Source organism: Falco naumanni, chromosome 12 (assembly GCF_017639655.2).
Source record: "Falco naumanni isolate bFalNau1 chromosome 12, bFalNau1.pat, whole genome shotgun sequence".
Lineage (NCBI taxonomy): Eukaryota > Metazoa > Chordata > Aves > Falconiformes > Falconidae > Falco > Falco naumanni.
Window position 1 is genome coordinate 16,677,676 of NC_054065.1, and position 16,885 is coordinate 16,694,560.

Below are 16,885 nucleotides of genomic sequence, written 5' to 3' on the forward strand. Positions count from 1 at the left end.
TGGAGGTCCCTGAATTAAAGTTGGGTATTTTTGTCATTTTTGTCCACCTATTATTACTACCTTCATAGCTTTCTTTTCTTGTGTTGGGCCCCTCAGTTTAAAGTTCTTTCTAATGCTCTGCACGCATTTTGTGAAACTCTGGCTGCTGCTGTCAAATGCCAGCATATTGACAGGGCATAAACCATCTGGTTTTGCTGAAACTAAATATTCCCATGTTTACTTAGGAAAATGGATGCAGACACTTTCAGTTCTCACAGCTGTTCCTTCCAGGGAAACAGGAGGAGACGAGCATTTTTGTCTCCAAAGCAGTGGAATAGAAGCTTGATTGACATTCCCCAAACTGCAGATGCTGCAAGCCCAAATTATTTGCCTTGTTTTGCCTCAGAATTCCTTCCCCCTTCCTTGCTTGGGGAATAACGCCACAGCAGGTGTTGTGTATTTCTGATAGTTTGTGGGCAGTAGGACAGGCTGCAGGGGAACCAAGATTGTATCATATGCCAATAAATATAATTTAAAAAAAACCCTTCTCACACTTTTAAATAGTTCTGACATCAAGAGATTGAGTAATCTGGATACGTACCACTGGGTACACCTCACTTGTCTGTGTTTTGCGTGGGGCTCTGTGGAGGCTCTCCCATGCCTTCAAGGCAGTGCCTATCTTGCCCAGGCTCTCTAACCCAGCTGGGAGCTATCTGGACATGGCACGGGGAGCTGCTCTTTTCAAAACAAGACTTTCAAGCCACGCTGATCGAAATTTCTATCCTATTTCTTTAACTATTTCAGCACTGGTTCTTGACATCAACAATCTGTTTTCTTGTTTTAATTCCAGAGAAAATAAGGGAACATCTAGACCTGCCCTGCCTTTTAAGTATGAATAAAAGGCAATGAGGGCATAACTACATTCACAGGAACTGAAGGTCAGTATTAATTACAAAAAAATCTTGTTCTTCAAAAAATGTTATTACTAAAGCTTTGATGGTTATAGCAAACACATTTGTGTATTTACCTAAGATCTCATAATGTGTTTCAAATATTTTAGTTACGTCTCCTCACTCTCTAGAAAGGTTCACATATGTTATTATTCCCATTTTATAAATCTGAAAATTAAAACTGAGAGCTCACCAAAGTTGCCCAGGTAATGATGAGCAAGTAAATGTATGACAGGAATCTGGGGAGGCTGAATCTGACTTATTAGCTCTCTGCCTTCTCTCTGCTCCAGTCCCCTCATCATCTTCACAGCCCTCCGCTGGACCCTCTCCAGTATTTCCCTGTCCCTCTTGAACTGGGGAGCCCAGCACTGGACACAGCACTCCAGATGTGGCCTCACCAGGGCAGCACAGAGAGGGAGGATCACCTCCCTCGACCTGCTGGCCACGTTCCTCCGAATGCACCCCAGGGTCCCGTTGGCCACCTTGGCCACACGGGCACACTGCTGGCCCATGGGCAACTTGCTGCCCACCGGCACTCCCAGGTCCTTGTCCACAGAGCTGCCTTCCAGCAGGTCAGCCCCAGCCTGTGCTGGTGCCTGGGGTTGTCCCTCCCCAGGTGCAGGAGTCACCTAACCCACACTGCCTGACCTTACCGATGGGGACGTTATGGGGGACAGGGTCAGAAGTCTTGCTGAGGTCAAAGGAGACAACATTCACCACTCTCCCCTCATCTACCCAGCCAGTTGTTCCATCATAGAAGGCTGTCAGGTTGGTCAGGCATGATTTCCCCTTGGTGAATCCACATTGACTGTTCCTGATGACCTTCTTTGCCTCCACATGCTTTGAGTTGACCTCCAGGATGAGCTGTTCCATCACTTTTCCACAGATGGAGGTGACACTGACTGGTCTGTAGTTGCCTGGGTCCTCCTTCTTGCCCTTTTTGAAGACTGGAGTGACATTGGCTTTCCTCCAGTCCTCAGTCACCTCTCCTGTTCTCCATGGCCTTTCAAAGATGATGAGAGCTGGCAATAACATCTGCTAGCTGGCTCATCACTCATGGGTGTACCCCATCGGGGCCCATGGATCTGTGGGTGTCAAGTTTGCTTAAGTGATGTCTAAGCTGATCCTCCTTGACCAAGGGATAGTCTTTCTTTCTCCAGACTTCCTCTCTTGCCTCCAGGGTCTGGGATTCCTGAGGGCCAGCCTTGGCAGTGCGAGCTGAAGCAAAGGCGGCATTCAGAAACTTCGCCTTCTGTGTGTCCTTTGTTACCAGGACACCCACCTCATTCAGCAGCAGGCCCATGTTTTCCCTAGTCATCCTTTTTATACTGATGTACTTGAAGAAGACCTTCTTGTTGTCCTTCACTCGACACAGATTCAGATTCAAGTCCCTGCCCCAGTGGACATTTAAGTATTTGTAGAAAGTATTGCTGTTTCAAAAAGTGATACCAAGAGACCCACCTTTGATGCAGCAGTTCAGAGTTTTTCATATCCTAGGTATGTGCCCCCAAACCCAAACCACTGGCTAGTTGGGGACTCTCCTCCTCCTTCCCTAAGTTCTCAGGAATGTTGAGAAAATCTTTTTTTTTTGGTTCAGTGTAGAAGAGTAGGAATTTTCTTTTTTAAATCTTAGAAGGACACAACAAAACCTACCATTTACCCAGCTTTAGTGTAAATACTGAGAAATGAAAAAGGGTCATAAAGTGCTATGGGATCTGTTTGGTTTTCTGCACCTGTCTCTGAATTTAAACTTTTGGAAAAAAACAGTGATTATTTATCTGCAGTCTGTAAATTTTGAGATTGCCTTGATATAGTTTCTTGCCATTTCTGACTAAAGAAACAGGACCTGTGAATATTCTGTAAACAAACTGTCCTAGAGAAAATCCATTCCTGATTTGGATCACTAATTTCTGTTTCAAGTCAGACACTAAAAAGAAGGCCACTGAGGAGGCAGCAGCGGTTCAGCTATCACCGCCCAGGGAGAATATGCTCCTAATTACATGCTGGAAACCTAACCACATGGTTCCTCGCGGCTTCCTCCTCCCGTCCACCTAACAGCTGCAATAAGCCCTGAGTTACAGGCTGCAAAGGTGACAGAGTACATTAAAAACAAGCTGTAGTGATGGGGTAACGCTGTAAAACACTGCCATGTGCTGCCTAGCAGCTAACTGATGACAGACCTAGGAGGGCAATGTAGCTGGGGCCATGACTTTTGATATTGCAATGGCATAGTAAATAACTTAAAAGTGCATGTAGTTCACTAACTTTAAAACAGCGGGTAGCAGAAGTACTGGCAGAACCAACGTAAGGTTACTAGGGAAGAGTAGGTAATGTCAGAGATGCTGACAGTGCTCTGTAGCTGGGGACACAACTGTCTCAAATTCACAGCAGCAGCATGAGAACTCATGTCTAGGAGCCACAGTTCAGGGAATGACACTAACAAATAACCTTTTTGCCACCTACTTTGAAAATTTCTGTTCTTCAAAACTTAGAAACTCAGCAGAAGAGCACTGGAAATTAAAGGACACCTTGAGATGGCATGTGGATGAGGAAAGTTGACACACAGGATATTTAGGATAAATGACACTGAGACCAAGTAGGGGAAAGTTAGAAGCAAAACTATGTTGGTGGACATAAGAGGAAATTTTGAAATAACTGAAAGGAAGTTTAGAAGGGTGAGCATTATTAATGAGAATTTGCCACAGGCATCAGTGATGTTCAGCTCCTCTTGCTACTTGCACCACCAGGTAGGTATCTTTGGCCTGTATCTGTGCATGGTACAATGCCAAAAATTACTGAACATCCCCCCTTTATCAAAGAAAATGCATGCAGTCCACATTATTTCTTTTTGAATCACAGAAGACAAAGGGCCTCATTCTCTTATCTTTCAATTCTATTTACTGTACTGGGATTATGTCAACATAAACCACGTACATGTCAAGTTTTACCCACTGGGGAAGAAACTCATGTCTTCATTTCCCCACTCAAGCAACGAAGCAAGGAGGGAAGAGGGACAAACTTTCTGGGTTTATGCAGCACAGTCAGGTGACCATCCTCCCATCTGACAACACACATACAACTGGGGAGCAACTCTGTCACCCAGCTACATTCACCCTACATGGGGTGATGGAGAGGGAGGGAATGCAGGTAGCAGTGTGCAAGCTGGGATGCAGCTGTGATGGGAACCGGAATGTGTTCCATGAGGTGTCATGCCTCTGCCATCAAGGGCAGTACCAGTGGGCTTTCCTCGTTGTATAACCCAGCGTGATGCTATCCTTCAGAAAACTGAGAAAACAGAGTAGTAGTGAAATGGAGTAGGAAAAGCTAAACCATGCATTTACCAAAGATCCCCAATAATGCAATGACACAGGTTATACAGGTCAACCTGTTCAGATGTGACGTGATGTGGCATAATAAAATAAGACACTGGCACAGAATCTACAAGGAAAGAAATGAGGTATTTTTTGCAGCTTGTTCAGTTCCACAGCATTTCCACTATTAAATTGTTATTATGGTATGAATTGTTTCTGGAACATGCTGACATGCCTAGTAAAAACTGGTGTTAAAGGATTACATTTTGTTCAGTGTATCTGAAAGTTTAGTATCTTCTCGAGTTTTGCAAGACATTAATTGTGTCTTTACGTCACAGTGAAAAATAATTTCATTTCGCCATTTTGTTGTCAATGCAGAACGTTCTGTGATAACATAATGTTATTATGTCTGAACCTGATGTTGCAATGGCTTAAAATAACCTTCAGGGCAGTTTGGTTGTGTGAAATGAAACTGGGACAATTCCTGAAAGCTCAAGAGGGACTGCAGATCTATTAGTTTTGGCAGCAATAAAGTAGTTGGGACAAGGAAGATCCTTTTAAAATCTGAATAATTATTTTTACTGGTTTGACAAAAAATGAAAGAAAAATATTTAAAGATTTTTTTAAATTTAGATTTACACTACTAGCAGACTGAAAAATAAGAAAGGATAGCTGTATGTGCTTTCAGCAGATGAATTGGAATTACATTTCCATATATGCTGCCTACAAATGGAGATACAAAATGAGTCTTTTTTCTGGAGTTTCTTTTACTTCCTTAGTGTGTTACGTGAAATTTTATTATCATTGTGTAGGTATTTCAAAAGAGTGCTCTTTTACCTGACTGTCTGGGCACCTAGCATCATCTGACATCTAATTGTTGCCTCGCCTTGTCTTAATTGCTTTTGGCTTGCTCATACTCATCTTCTCCTAATCAAGAGATAAAAAAACTGAGGTCTGAAATTATTTAAGGTGACAGGATTTTGTTGGCTTATACGGACTGATGGAAAAATTCCAAGTTCGAGCTTGCAGAGATAAGTTTCTACATCAACATCTATATTTAGGCATAAAAATATGTGGCCTGTTTTTCCTAGAACATCTGTACTTTGTTATTTTGTCAACATAGAAGTTATTTGTCTGCTGTTCCAGTTCACAAGAAGTTTTCACCACCTATATTTTAAAGCACTTATCTGTCCATCCAAGGCAAGCATCTGTTGACATAAGTATGTAAGCTGACGTGTCTTCAGAGCTCATCGTAAAGTTTGAGAAATCACCAAAAAAAGTACTTAGCAGGTCCAGCCATAGTGAAACATAAACCATATTGCTTAGCTTTCTCCGACAACTGTGTTAGAAGAGGGCTATAAAGAGCACAACTTGTCATTCCAGTTCTGACAGATTTTTTTCATAAACTGAGCTTTCACAGGTGCAGTTTCAGCAGAAGGGGTGATACACAGGCTACGCACAGCCTTCTAGGACTCGTTTTCTTGCCTTTTGTCCATAACTTAAGGCAAAGCTACCGCTTTCGGGCAGCAACAGGCTACAAGGAGGTGGGGCACATGGCAAGGGCCGAGGACCCCCACATCCGCGACGCTCTCGGAGCCGCCCGCCGAGTTAACAGCGAGGCCCCTCATGGCTGGCGCCCTGACAGGGAAAGCTCCCGCGCCCCGCGGCGGCCTGAAGGCGCTGACCCAGAGCCGGACCCAGCGGAAGCCCCGCGGGTCCCCGAGCCCCGAGCCCCGGCCCGGGCCGGTCAGACAGCAGCAGGGCAGGCGGGCCGGCTCGGGGCGCGGGGCCGGGCAGCTCCCGCACCGGCAGGTGACGGGCACGGCCCACGGAGCCCACAGCACGGCGCGGCCGGGCGGTTACCAGGGGACCCGCGGAAGGAGGCAGGGCGGGCCGGTGCCGCGCTGCGCATGCGCGCCCGAGCCCGCCAGCACCCTCGGCGCCTGCGCGGTGCCTGGAGCACGGAGCGGCGGCGGGCGAGGCGGTCGGGCGAGTGGGCGCATGCGCCCTGGCGGCTTCTGAGGCGGGGAGGAGGCGCAGGGAGAAGGGGTGGCCGCTTCCCCCCATTTAGCTGCGAGGGAGCGGGCGCGGCGCTTTCGGCTGCCAGCGCGGGAGAAGCCGGGCGGCCGCAGGGGACTGCTGGAGGAGGGTGGGGGGAGCCACTGTAGCCGCGGCCACCGCTCCCTGCTCCTCCTCCTCCGCGAAGCGCCCTCCACCCCGCCCTCTCCCCGCCCGGGACTGAGTCTGGTGGCCACAAAATGGCGGATGGGGAGCTGAACGTGGACAGCCTCATCACCCGGCTGCTGGAAGGTGAGCGAGGCGCCGGGCGGCCCCGCCTGCCCGCCGCCCTGTGCGGGCACCGCGGAAGGCGAGGGGGGTACCGTCGCCTCCCCCCGGCCTCCCCGCGGGGCCCGGGGCTGCCGGCGGGGTGGGGGGGAGCGGGCAGGGCGGGCTCGTCCCGCGCTGCGGCCGGGGGAGCGGGGGGCAGCGCCTCTCCTGCGCCGCCGGGCGCGGGGTGGCGGCCTGGCGTGCCTCGCGGGGGCCCGGGCCCGGGCCTGCCGAGCCCTCGGAGGGAGGGGGGGGCGCGGTTCGGCGTGCTGGCGGCGCTGGTGTGCGCGGGGGTCCGGCCTCCCGTGTAGGTGAAGTGGCAGCCTTCCTATTTAAAAGGCGGGGGGGGGGGGGGGAAGTCTCTATTTCCTTCTTCCCTTTTCCACCCCGCTGCAGCTGCCTGGCTGGGGGGCGAGCTGGAGAAACCTGGCTAGCGGAGGCCGCGTCCCTTCCTCAGGTTCGGTTAGTCGCAGCCTTGCGTGTTTAAAATTACGTGTACGAGCGGCGTTAAGTATGGAGCTGTGTGTACGTGAGTGTCGGTGGAAGCAGAGGGGCTTAGTGCGCTGACATTCCTCTGCCTGCCTGCGGGGCAGCCTCCAAAAGTGGCTGCCGTGGATGGCTAGTAAATGCTGTGAAGGGTTTTGTGTGTACTACATAGCCTTTCTTTTAAATTAAGGAGGAAACTGACTTACTCCCTTTTTTGGAAAAGCTAGCATTTTCTTTTTATTTAAGTTATGTCTTGAATGTTTAGTCGTCTTAGACTACTCCCATTAATCTTTAATCCCACGTTCAGCTAAAGCACCTGGTATATTGGAGATGAGTACATGCATGGGTACGTGCTGTTCACTTGATTGCGGTACTCCTCGGATAGTTGGGTCGCTTTGCAGAAGGCATGTAAAAAGGAGGCTATGGAGTACGTGCAGTTCTGGAAGTGAAACGAGTTAAGTCTGAAAGTTCTGTTCAGCTGAGTTGGCGCAAAGCAAAGTTTTTAGGACTCTCAGGACTTTTTTAGTTGTTGCTATCTGTTCTCTTCAGATGTGAAAATTATAAACAATAAAATCAATCTTTGAAAATACATAAAGGTTTTGGGCAATTGTGTGTGTTTGTGATTTAAGGTATGCGGTGTCGTATCAGCATGTTTCTTCATACTACACTTATATCATCAAAATGTATCTGTAGTCACCGATACAGATAAAACTCCCTTTTCTGGCTGTTGAAATCCATATTAGTAGGTAGGTTTTTAAGACAAACCTAATAGTAACCTAGTAAACTCTGGCTTCATAGTACAGATTTTTTTTGGGACATTGAAATGCGTGTACGTGTGGTTGTGGGTTTTCAGAGAGACTCTTTAAAAAATGTGTTTCGAAGGTACTTTTTGCTCATTAGTGTAGTTACATAAATATAGATTGCTTTAAGAGGGGATTCTGCGGTGTTTTGGTTTGCAACTTGTTGGATTGTTCTGCTCCCAATTATCCTAAAAACTAGTCTGCTTATTTTTATTATATAACTAAGACTTAAAGTACGTGTTCCGTACCTTTTACATACACCATAAATACTTGTGTTACAACTTTCTAGCTTTTGGGTTTATGATTGGGTGCCTTGTGTCCAAGCAACCTAATCTCTGCTTTGTATTCCATAGTACTTTAATCTTTAGTATACCTATGTGCAACTTCTGAACCAAGCTTTGCTTACAATTGTCATCTGTTTCTGTCTGTTTCACTGTCTGAGCAGAGATTTGGAAGATTCTTCAGGGAAATGGGGTGTTTTTTCTCTGCTTGTCACCTACTAACAGTAGTAGGAGTGCCTTGTACAGGATCTTGTATCTGCGAGGGAATAGATTCTTGCAGGTTTTATTTCAGGGAAAAAAAAACCCACCACCCAACTATTAAAAGAATGCATTGTATATGAATTATTTTTGCTTCTATTTAACATCTTTTATTTGTTGCAATGCCAGCATATAGCATTTTAAGCTGTGGTTTGAATAGTAGTGTTTCACAGTGAAGCTTTTTTTTTTGTACAATTAGCAGCTTGCATTCTGGAGCTTATGCTGTTGCTTAGCTGACCTGTTCTGGTAAAGTGAGTATGAATCCCTCCCCATGCTGCTTGCGCAGAAAAATTTCTATTGACTCTTATCTCTGGAGCAATTAATTAGTTTAAAGCAAGTTTTTTGGCTCTGCTTCAACTTTGATTTAAAGGATAAGGAAATAATGACTTCTAAGCTGTAAAAATGCACATTGAAATAATAAAAAGACACTTAGGAAATGTTGTCCTGCAGTACATATTTAGCACTTTTAGTTAAAGTGAAATGGATAGCTGTAAGTTTGAATAGCAGTCTGCAGTTGTCTCTCAGTGGCTGCTGCACTTAAATTTTAAAGGGTAGAAAAGACATATCAAAAGCTGAAGCAACAGTCAGCTTCCCTGCTGTCATAAGGTTGCTGGTTGGTGAGACCTGTTTCTAGGCTGTGGTATTAGCTGTCATGAGTTCTTGCTCTTCAGTAACTGTTTTTACCTTTGTTGCTCAAGACAACGTATCTTTTGGGTTATATGACACATTAACTTGCCTTTTGATTGGAATTACCTACTTGGATCATCTTACCTTTCACGTGTGGGATTTTTTTTTTCTTTTGTTTCTGAGATAGTGATATGAGGTGGCCTGTAGCCAGGCTGCTTGGCAGAATTCATGAAGAACTTCTTCCCAGCCCTTAATATCTGTGCATGCATGCTTATCTTGAAAGTGTACTTGTTTTAGAGCTCTTGTGAATGCTGAAAGCCAGACCAATTAACTCTTGCTAAACTGAGGATAGTGTTCAGAAAGACTCAGCTGAACCGTGTTGTGATGCATGGTGATAGTCTTTTAGGATGTTAGCTTTTAAATGCCATGTTCTTATGCATATATCAAGTTCTTATCCTCTATTAAGTGGTGAACTTGGGAACGGTGAGAACTTGTTTTGAATTCGCTTTCTCTTGCAGTGTGTCTAGTTCTTGGTTACTAGTTAGCGATAACCTTATAAATAACTTATGTTTGGAGGAAAATAAAACTAAAGCGTATACTGTGTGGATAAAGTCTGACCATAGCAATGCTTTCTTTTATTTCTTCTACCTCCAGACTTAAATTCACATTCCTGTTTCTTTACTAGAAGGGTGAAGGGAGATGCTAGTGCTCTTAGATGTGTGTCTGACTGATCTTGGAGATACTTTGAGCTTTAGTATAAGATTTATTTTGATAATCAATCGAACACAAAATTCCAGAGCTTTTCTAAAACCACTTTTGGACTCGTATGTGACCGTGAAAGTGAATAAACCAAATTAGTCTTAAGACCATTTCCTTCTTGCATTGGTGTTCAGAATTCTTTCTAGTCATGGATTAGGGTTAATTGGTAGATGATAGCCTCATTTTTGCATCAGTGTGCTGACTTTTTGGGTTGTTTTTTTTTCTTCCTACCTTCCCAGCTATGCCATCTGGTGGATAGATTTTCCTAGTCCATTCTAGCTGTGGACAGCACAGGAGCATACACACACATGACACTGTCATGAGTACAGCAAATGTGGAATATAGAATCATAGACTACTTTGGGTTATAATTTATAAGGGACCATTAAAGGCTATCTAGTCCAACCCCCCTTCAATGAGCAGGGATGTAATCTTTAACTAGATGAGGTCGCTCAGAGCCCCATCCAGTCTGGACTTGAATGTTTCCAGGGATGAGGCTTCTGCCACCTCTCTGGACAATCTGTTCCAGCGTTTCACCACCCTCACTGTAAAAAAAATCTTCCTTATCTGTTCTGAATCTGCCCTCTTTTAGTTTAAAACCATTATCTTGTTGCTACAGGCCCTACTAAAAAGTCTGTTCGCATCTTTCTTAGAAGCCCTGTTAGGTACTGGAAGGCTGCTGTAAGTTCTCCTGGGAGCCTTCTCTTCAGGATGAACAAGAGAAGTAATTCCTCTTTCAATGCAGTTTTTAGCCTCCGCAGCTGAAACTGCTACTTTTTTGTGTTATGTTTTGCCCCTTTTATGCATGCCATGTATCTCTTTGTGGGAAATGCCCTGAAATGTGCAAAAATCCTGAGCTAGATGAATATACCAGGCTTACATTTAAGCCTGGCTGTAAGTTAATTCAGACTTCAGTGATGTGTAGAAAATTCCCTCTATATCAAAGCAAGGATGCTGGAATAGGTGTGACCTTACTTGTAAAAAGCGCTGTGGGTGGTGTTAAGTAAGACTGCTGTATATCACTCTGGGTGTTAGGCTTCCTGTGCTGCGTATGTCTCTTAAATTTTCTAGGTATAAGGCAGCCCAGCTGGACTGGATGTTCTGCACTTTCAAATATATAGGTATGTGTCTTGGTAAACACCAAGGAGTTTACCATGTGGAGGAGAGGATGTATTTGGAGAAGCTCAGACATATAGCAGCTTTAAATACAAGCTGTGTTTTTGTGAGAAGGGTTTGTTTATATAGCTGTACAAACAAATTTACCTTGTCTAGGCAAGATCCCTTGCTCTCCTAAATCTAGCTAACTGATTTAAAATTTGATGGAACTTAATATGGATCTGCTGTAAAAATTATTTTTGGTGAGGCTAGGACGACTGCTGGTGCTCGGTACCAATCCACCAAGGAAGCTGGGAAATAATAACCAATAAGAGAGTTGCCAGACTTCCAGTAGATGTGGAAAACTGTTATTGCTTCAATGCTCAGGTCGAAGTGTGATTTTTATTTATTTTTTTTTTATTGCCTTAAAAGCTGGTTCTGTAGTATTCTTACTGTGTCATGTGATGTCTTCTAAGAAGGCTGCAACCTTCATTTTTTCTCGGAGATCTTGTAGGTTGTGATAAAGATAGAAATTTGAATATTAATTTGATTTTTCAAGTGGAAGTTGGATTTTAAATGCTCATGAAATAATTGATATTTTCCGTACTTGTTTTAAATGCTATAGACATACTGGCCTAATGTATTATGGTCAATAATGTATTTCTTGTTTGGTTAGTGTCTTAACTAATTAACATTTCCAGCCAGCCTGGTGGTGTGGTGTATTATACAGTAGTAGTGCTTGCAGTTCCACAAGCTCTGTAACTGATACTGAAAAAGACAGTTGTAGAGGAGGAAAAAAAATAGACCTTAATGATCTGTTGCAGAAACATAAACCGTGGAGGTGAACCTTGAATAAACATGGGTTATTACCTGGTTTAGTGTGAAATCAGCAGGTAATCTGCTCTTAGAAAAATAAACAGGGAGAACTTAATAAGGAGTTTCTTGTGATGGATGTTTTTGAAATAGTCTTTAGAGAAAGAAAATTGGCAGTTTTCATATGTTTCTCGGAGGGCAGGTATTAAACAGGGTTAAGGGATAGAAAGAAGAATTATGATTGTTTCTGGGTTTGTAGAGCAGTGCAGGTATTGACCAGTTTAGCTTCGTAAGTGCATGAAGAGTAGGATAGTTGGTTTGACAAATTGCAGTGAAGGCCAAGAGCCCAGCATCAGGCAGTGTGCGCTGGTGTTCCTTTGGTCTGACTGTTTTGTCACTAGAAGGCTACATGATTCAGTAACTTTCGTTTAGATATTCAGCAGCGCAGTTTTTACTTGAGTCATTCGGTGTTACTCACAATACAGCTACATTGTAGTATAAAAGGAGAAAAACACTGGTTTTGCTTAATGTAGGTAAGAGTATTTTTAATACTTAATAGTTGCAATTAAAAGCTCATTAGCGACCACCAAATGTAGGCATGTAACTTTTTTAAAAGGGGGAAAAAAGCCACCCACCACTCTATGGTTTAACACCGTGAAGTCAGGCATACTATATTTGGCTATTACTCATAGGGTCAGATGCTGTACTCAAGTGAAGTGGGGTGGGTATAGGGGATCTACTCTTAACTACAACCTGAGGTACCTCTGCGGTATGTCTGGTTCAAATGTGAACATAGAAATAAACCTTCTTACTGCCTTCTCTCCACTGTTGCGTGATTTGTCTTAGTACATAGGCTAGGTTATCTTAGTTTCACAGCACCATCTTCTGTGTGTTTAGTGGGGTTTTTTAATACCAGCCTGATACAAAGCTTTTGTGTGTATATCCAACATCATAACATTAGTTAAATACCTGAGAAACTGAAGAGGTGTGAAAGTTATGTTAAACTGTAGCTTTTTGTATTATAACTTCAGTAACTTCTCTCCTTGGTACTTCTCAGGAGTTACTTCATAACTTTGTAATTTGTCTCTGCCTTCCTTAAAACTTAGGAATTTCATCAGCATTGATTTAGAGGAAAAGAAAGTCCAGCTTTGAGAAAAGCTGAAATTCTTTGTTTCATGAGATTTTTATGCTAGATGAACTTTACAAGTGGACTAGAACAGGAATTGCTACCAGTTCATATCATACAGCATAGTGAGAGTCTTCTACCTTAAGCTTCGGTAGTTCAGTGAGTTTTAGATTCAAGTGTAATTAAGCAAACACTAAGTATAGACCAACAACACGCGTTAGGGTTACACATTTTGCCTACAGAACGGAGCGACTAACGTGATCTTGTCCTTCAACCTTGAATTCAGCAGGTCTTGAAGCTGTGGATGATACAGAATGACAGAGACTGTCAGTTTATGGAACATCTGTGTAAGGAAGCAGCTAGTGGTTCATGAAAAGCAAATAAAATGGGGGAAGATTGGTGTGGGGACACTTGCGTGTTTTCAAGGGCTTATTTGGGTATCTCCTGAAACAACTTTACATACTAGTTTGTAATGAAGCTCCTTCTTCATGAGCATTAATACTGCTGGATAGTATATATTTTAAGAATGTAAATTCAAGTTTGGGTAGAAGAACATCGCTTTGTTGTTTGGTTATTTTCCTGCTTAGAAATTAAAGGCTTGGGCAGCCTCTTACTGTGCAGTGAATTTGTTTAAGTCAGTCCTGCTAAAATGAGTTCACAAGCAATCACTGTGTTCTTCAGCAAAGCACTTACTATCGAGGGCATCCAGTGAAGGCAAATTTATTAAGATGTTAAGATTACTTGGATATAAAAGCACAGTTCTTCAGCAAAAATCTCCCTCGAAGGCTGATTCTTCTATTTTTAGTGGGAAGTTTGGGTGATTTATCCCTAGGAAAGATACAGGGCTTTGCTGTGTACACCATACAGACAAGCTGTATATTCAGCAATATGCTGCTTAGTGAATTGAGCAGAGCTCTGGAGGGCTTCATTATTGTTGTCCACCAGTGTAATGCATGGATGAAAGCCATTCCAAGCTTAGGTCTGTTACAGCAATTCTGAAAGTTTGGAAACTTGTGTTGCTGGCTTAACTCTGAGTGTTTTGCTGCAAGATAGGGAGTGGCTGTTTCTGGATGACAGCTGAACAATTTAAATAACAGAAAATATGTTTGAGGAAGTAGAAGAAAATCCAGTGTCGTATTCCTGACTTAAAACCATGAAAATATGTAACTTTGGTTTTAAAAATGCTGAGAGCAGATGACTTCAGAACACGTTTCCAAAGTCAGTGTAGGGGCTGTTTTTAGCAAGTCATAGGTAATGGCACCTTTGACTTCCAAATCCATTCTGCTTCTCCTATTGAGAGGCTGTTAAGGATTCATCAAATAACTCCAAAGTACTTTAAAATACAAGAAATAAATAGGTAAATGTTGTAGTTAAACGTTTGGTGGGGGCGTGGGGCATGTAAGCTTGTGGGAATTGCTTCTGTGTAATTTGTAAAATTGCATGCTTGCAGTCTTGTGTTGTAGTTTGGGGTTTTTTTAGATATACTCTGGCAAAATAGATCTCTAAAGCTGTAATTTCAGAAATAAGCTTGGCTGGAGCTACTGTGAAAAGAAGAACCAGATGCGTATTCCTTCACTAGTTCTAGCCCAAGTTCACATGGATGTATTCTTCAGCCTGGGGAACTATCTCAGTCCCTGTTGTGTTTTGGTTTTTGTCTTTGTACTAGAAAGAAAAGATCAGATCACTAGTGCAGTTTACTGTGGGGCCACACAAATTATTTGCTTGCCAAAAAAGCTTGAGTGTAGGGAAGGAAGCAGGCGGCTTCTTAGCAATCATCCTGGCCCAGTTTTTATGAGGCTTAGGAGAAGTCTGTCTGGGTTTTAATGTTATGCTAAAACCATGAGTGTTTTGTCCAGTGAACAGGACATGTCTGGTATTAGGGAACACAGTATAAATGCTTAGGACAGCTGTGCATGCCACAGCTGACCTGGTAAGTGAAGAAGCTTCCATTAGTGATGCCGCAAAATGAGCAGGTTAGTTACTGTTTCTGGTGTGCCTCTCACTCTTAAGTGTGACAGTATAGGTTAAAAGTATTTTCTCCAGTTCATGGAAGGATATGGCAAGAAGTGATGTTCATAGAACTTCCGACAGCCAGGTTTTGACCCAGTTTCCCTAGTGTTACTCCATGCCTCTCCCCCCCCCCCCCCAATATTGCCTTACATAATCTGCTACTCTAGCATGAGTTTGGAGGGATTAAAACAAATTACTAGTTTTGCTGAAGTTTTTATGTCCTGCTGCTGTGCAACTCATGCTTGGATTACAAATTGCTGTTAGTAGACTTGCTAAGGTTGCTTATCAAAGTTTGTGTAGATGGAGAGACCATTTTAATATTGGTAAGAGCAGCTTTTGGATTGCCATTGTGCTAAAATAACAGCCTGACAGTAAAATGCATATAGATGCTCGTAGTTCTCTTTATTGCCTTCTATGTCACTCTGGTTTAAGCTCCTTGCATCAAAGGCTTGTTCTGGCACAGTACTACATGTGTGGGATTGTGTATTACAACAGGAATTGGTGTCCCTACTGAAGACTTCTGTGTAAATCAAAGCTTGTTTACAGCATCTGTGTCTTAGATGAAAGAGAATTCATTTATGTCTAATGTTGAGATGCAGTTTCTGCTCTGGGTAAATGACAGCCATATAAAAATGATGGTTTTCCCAATGCTCTTAAAGGCTTTTTGTGAGCTATGACTTGCATGTTTTAAGAGTGGTTAGCTCGGGTAATTCATAAATGGGTCTGAAAAACATCACTTAAACTCTTGATCTTGTTCTCATAGCCTCCTCTTAAATCTGTTCTTGGGGATTTGGCTCTTGAAAAAATATGGTGAGAGGTGCTTCTGTTTACAATCTGTACAGTGCTCAGCTGAGTCAAGGAAACTTGATCAAATTCAAGTTGTAATGTAAGCTGGTGAAAGATTTGCTTAGTCTTTCTTATAAACTTGTACCACAGCCTGTGGCACAGCTGTTCAGGTGATGACTTGGTGAACTTTTCAGTGCCTTTGTGAATCCATTGTAGTGCTGAGGCTCTAGGGTCACAGTAGCTTCTCATTTTTCAACACGTAGTACCCTTATTGATGATTCGGGGGCGGTGGGAGAAAACGTCTTTTCTCTTAACTATATTATTGGTGATTATTCCTCATCAAACCCCAGGCTCTGCACTACTTTAGTGTAACTGAGCTTACATGTTTGCTATGTGGAGCTGCTGACTGCTTGGGTGGAGGGTGCCTCTGCAAAGGTGCAGTGGCCCAGATTTGTACCCTTCCCAAGGGCTGGAACTACCTGCAGTCATTAGGCATTTGTTGTCTCATCTTCTGAGAGTGACATACTTGCCATAGTTACAGAAACTTCTCTTATCTGGAGAATCTAAAGTCTGGTAGTGAGTTACTGCCCTGTTTGTTGGTTTGTCTGTTAAGGGCTTGCAATATTTAAGGCTCTAATGTAAAAAGCAAAGAACTACACTATGGCAGTTAATTTTGAAGTCAGGAGTTGCATGTTTGCTGTGTCTTCTGGTACAAAAATCCAGCAGCACTTAAAGCCTCAAACCTGTAACACAGTTGTTCCAAGTTTAAACCTCCCTTAGAGTTTCAAAGGGGGCTAAAGGCTGGTGTTCTAAGAAATATTGATCAGATCAAAGTTACTTTAAGTATTAAGTCAAGCAGTGCTTTCTTTGAACTGCTGTCTCAATTTTGGAATCTGTGCTTGGTGTGTTGCTACTTACAGTAATATTAATGTTCTGTATGGTGGACTTTCCTGGGTTTGAGTTCTGAAACTAGAGTAGATTCAAAAAATGTGCAGTTACATCACTTGATTTTAATCTACATGAAATGGCTTAATACTGGTGTTGCAAAACATGAAAATAGTTAAATACAGAAGAGAATTTAATTGTTTATCAAAATGGGCTAAAAGAATGCACTGTTTGTAGAGGAAAATTGAGACTGAAAAACTAGTTGTGCTGCATGCTTCTTGTGTGACCCCAGTTGGTGTGGCCTTGATGTTGTAAGCCATGGGTTTAAAATACAACAATTGTTTCAATAAAATGATAGCATTTGTGATGTTAAGACTCTGCTCTTTCAGGTG

The 16,885-nt window shown here is 43.1% G+C and overlaps 1 protein-coding gene across 1 annotated transcript in view; it reads left to right on the forward strand.

Annotated features, from left to right (window-relative positions):
• The first annotated feature begins 6,222 nt into the window (after positions 1-6,222).
• Positions 6,223-16,885, forward strand: part of PPP1CB (protein phosphatase 1 catalytic subunit beta) — a 29,612-nt gene continuing 18,949 nt past the window's right edge. Inside the window, exon 1 of the mRNA XM_040611423.1 lies at positions 6,223-6,550. Within this exon, the coding sequence (XP_040467357.1) occupies positions 6,499-6,550 (52 nt within the window). The 5' untranslated portion in view covers positions 6,223-6,498. The remainder of the gene's footprint in view (positions 6,551-16,885) is intronic.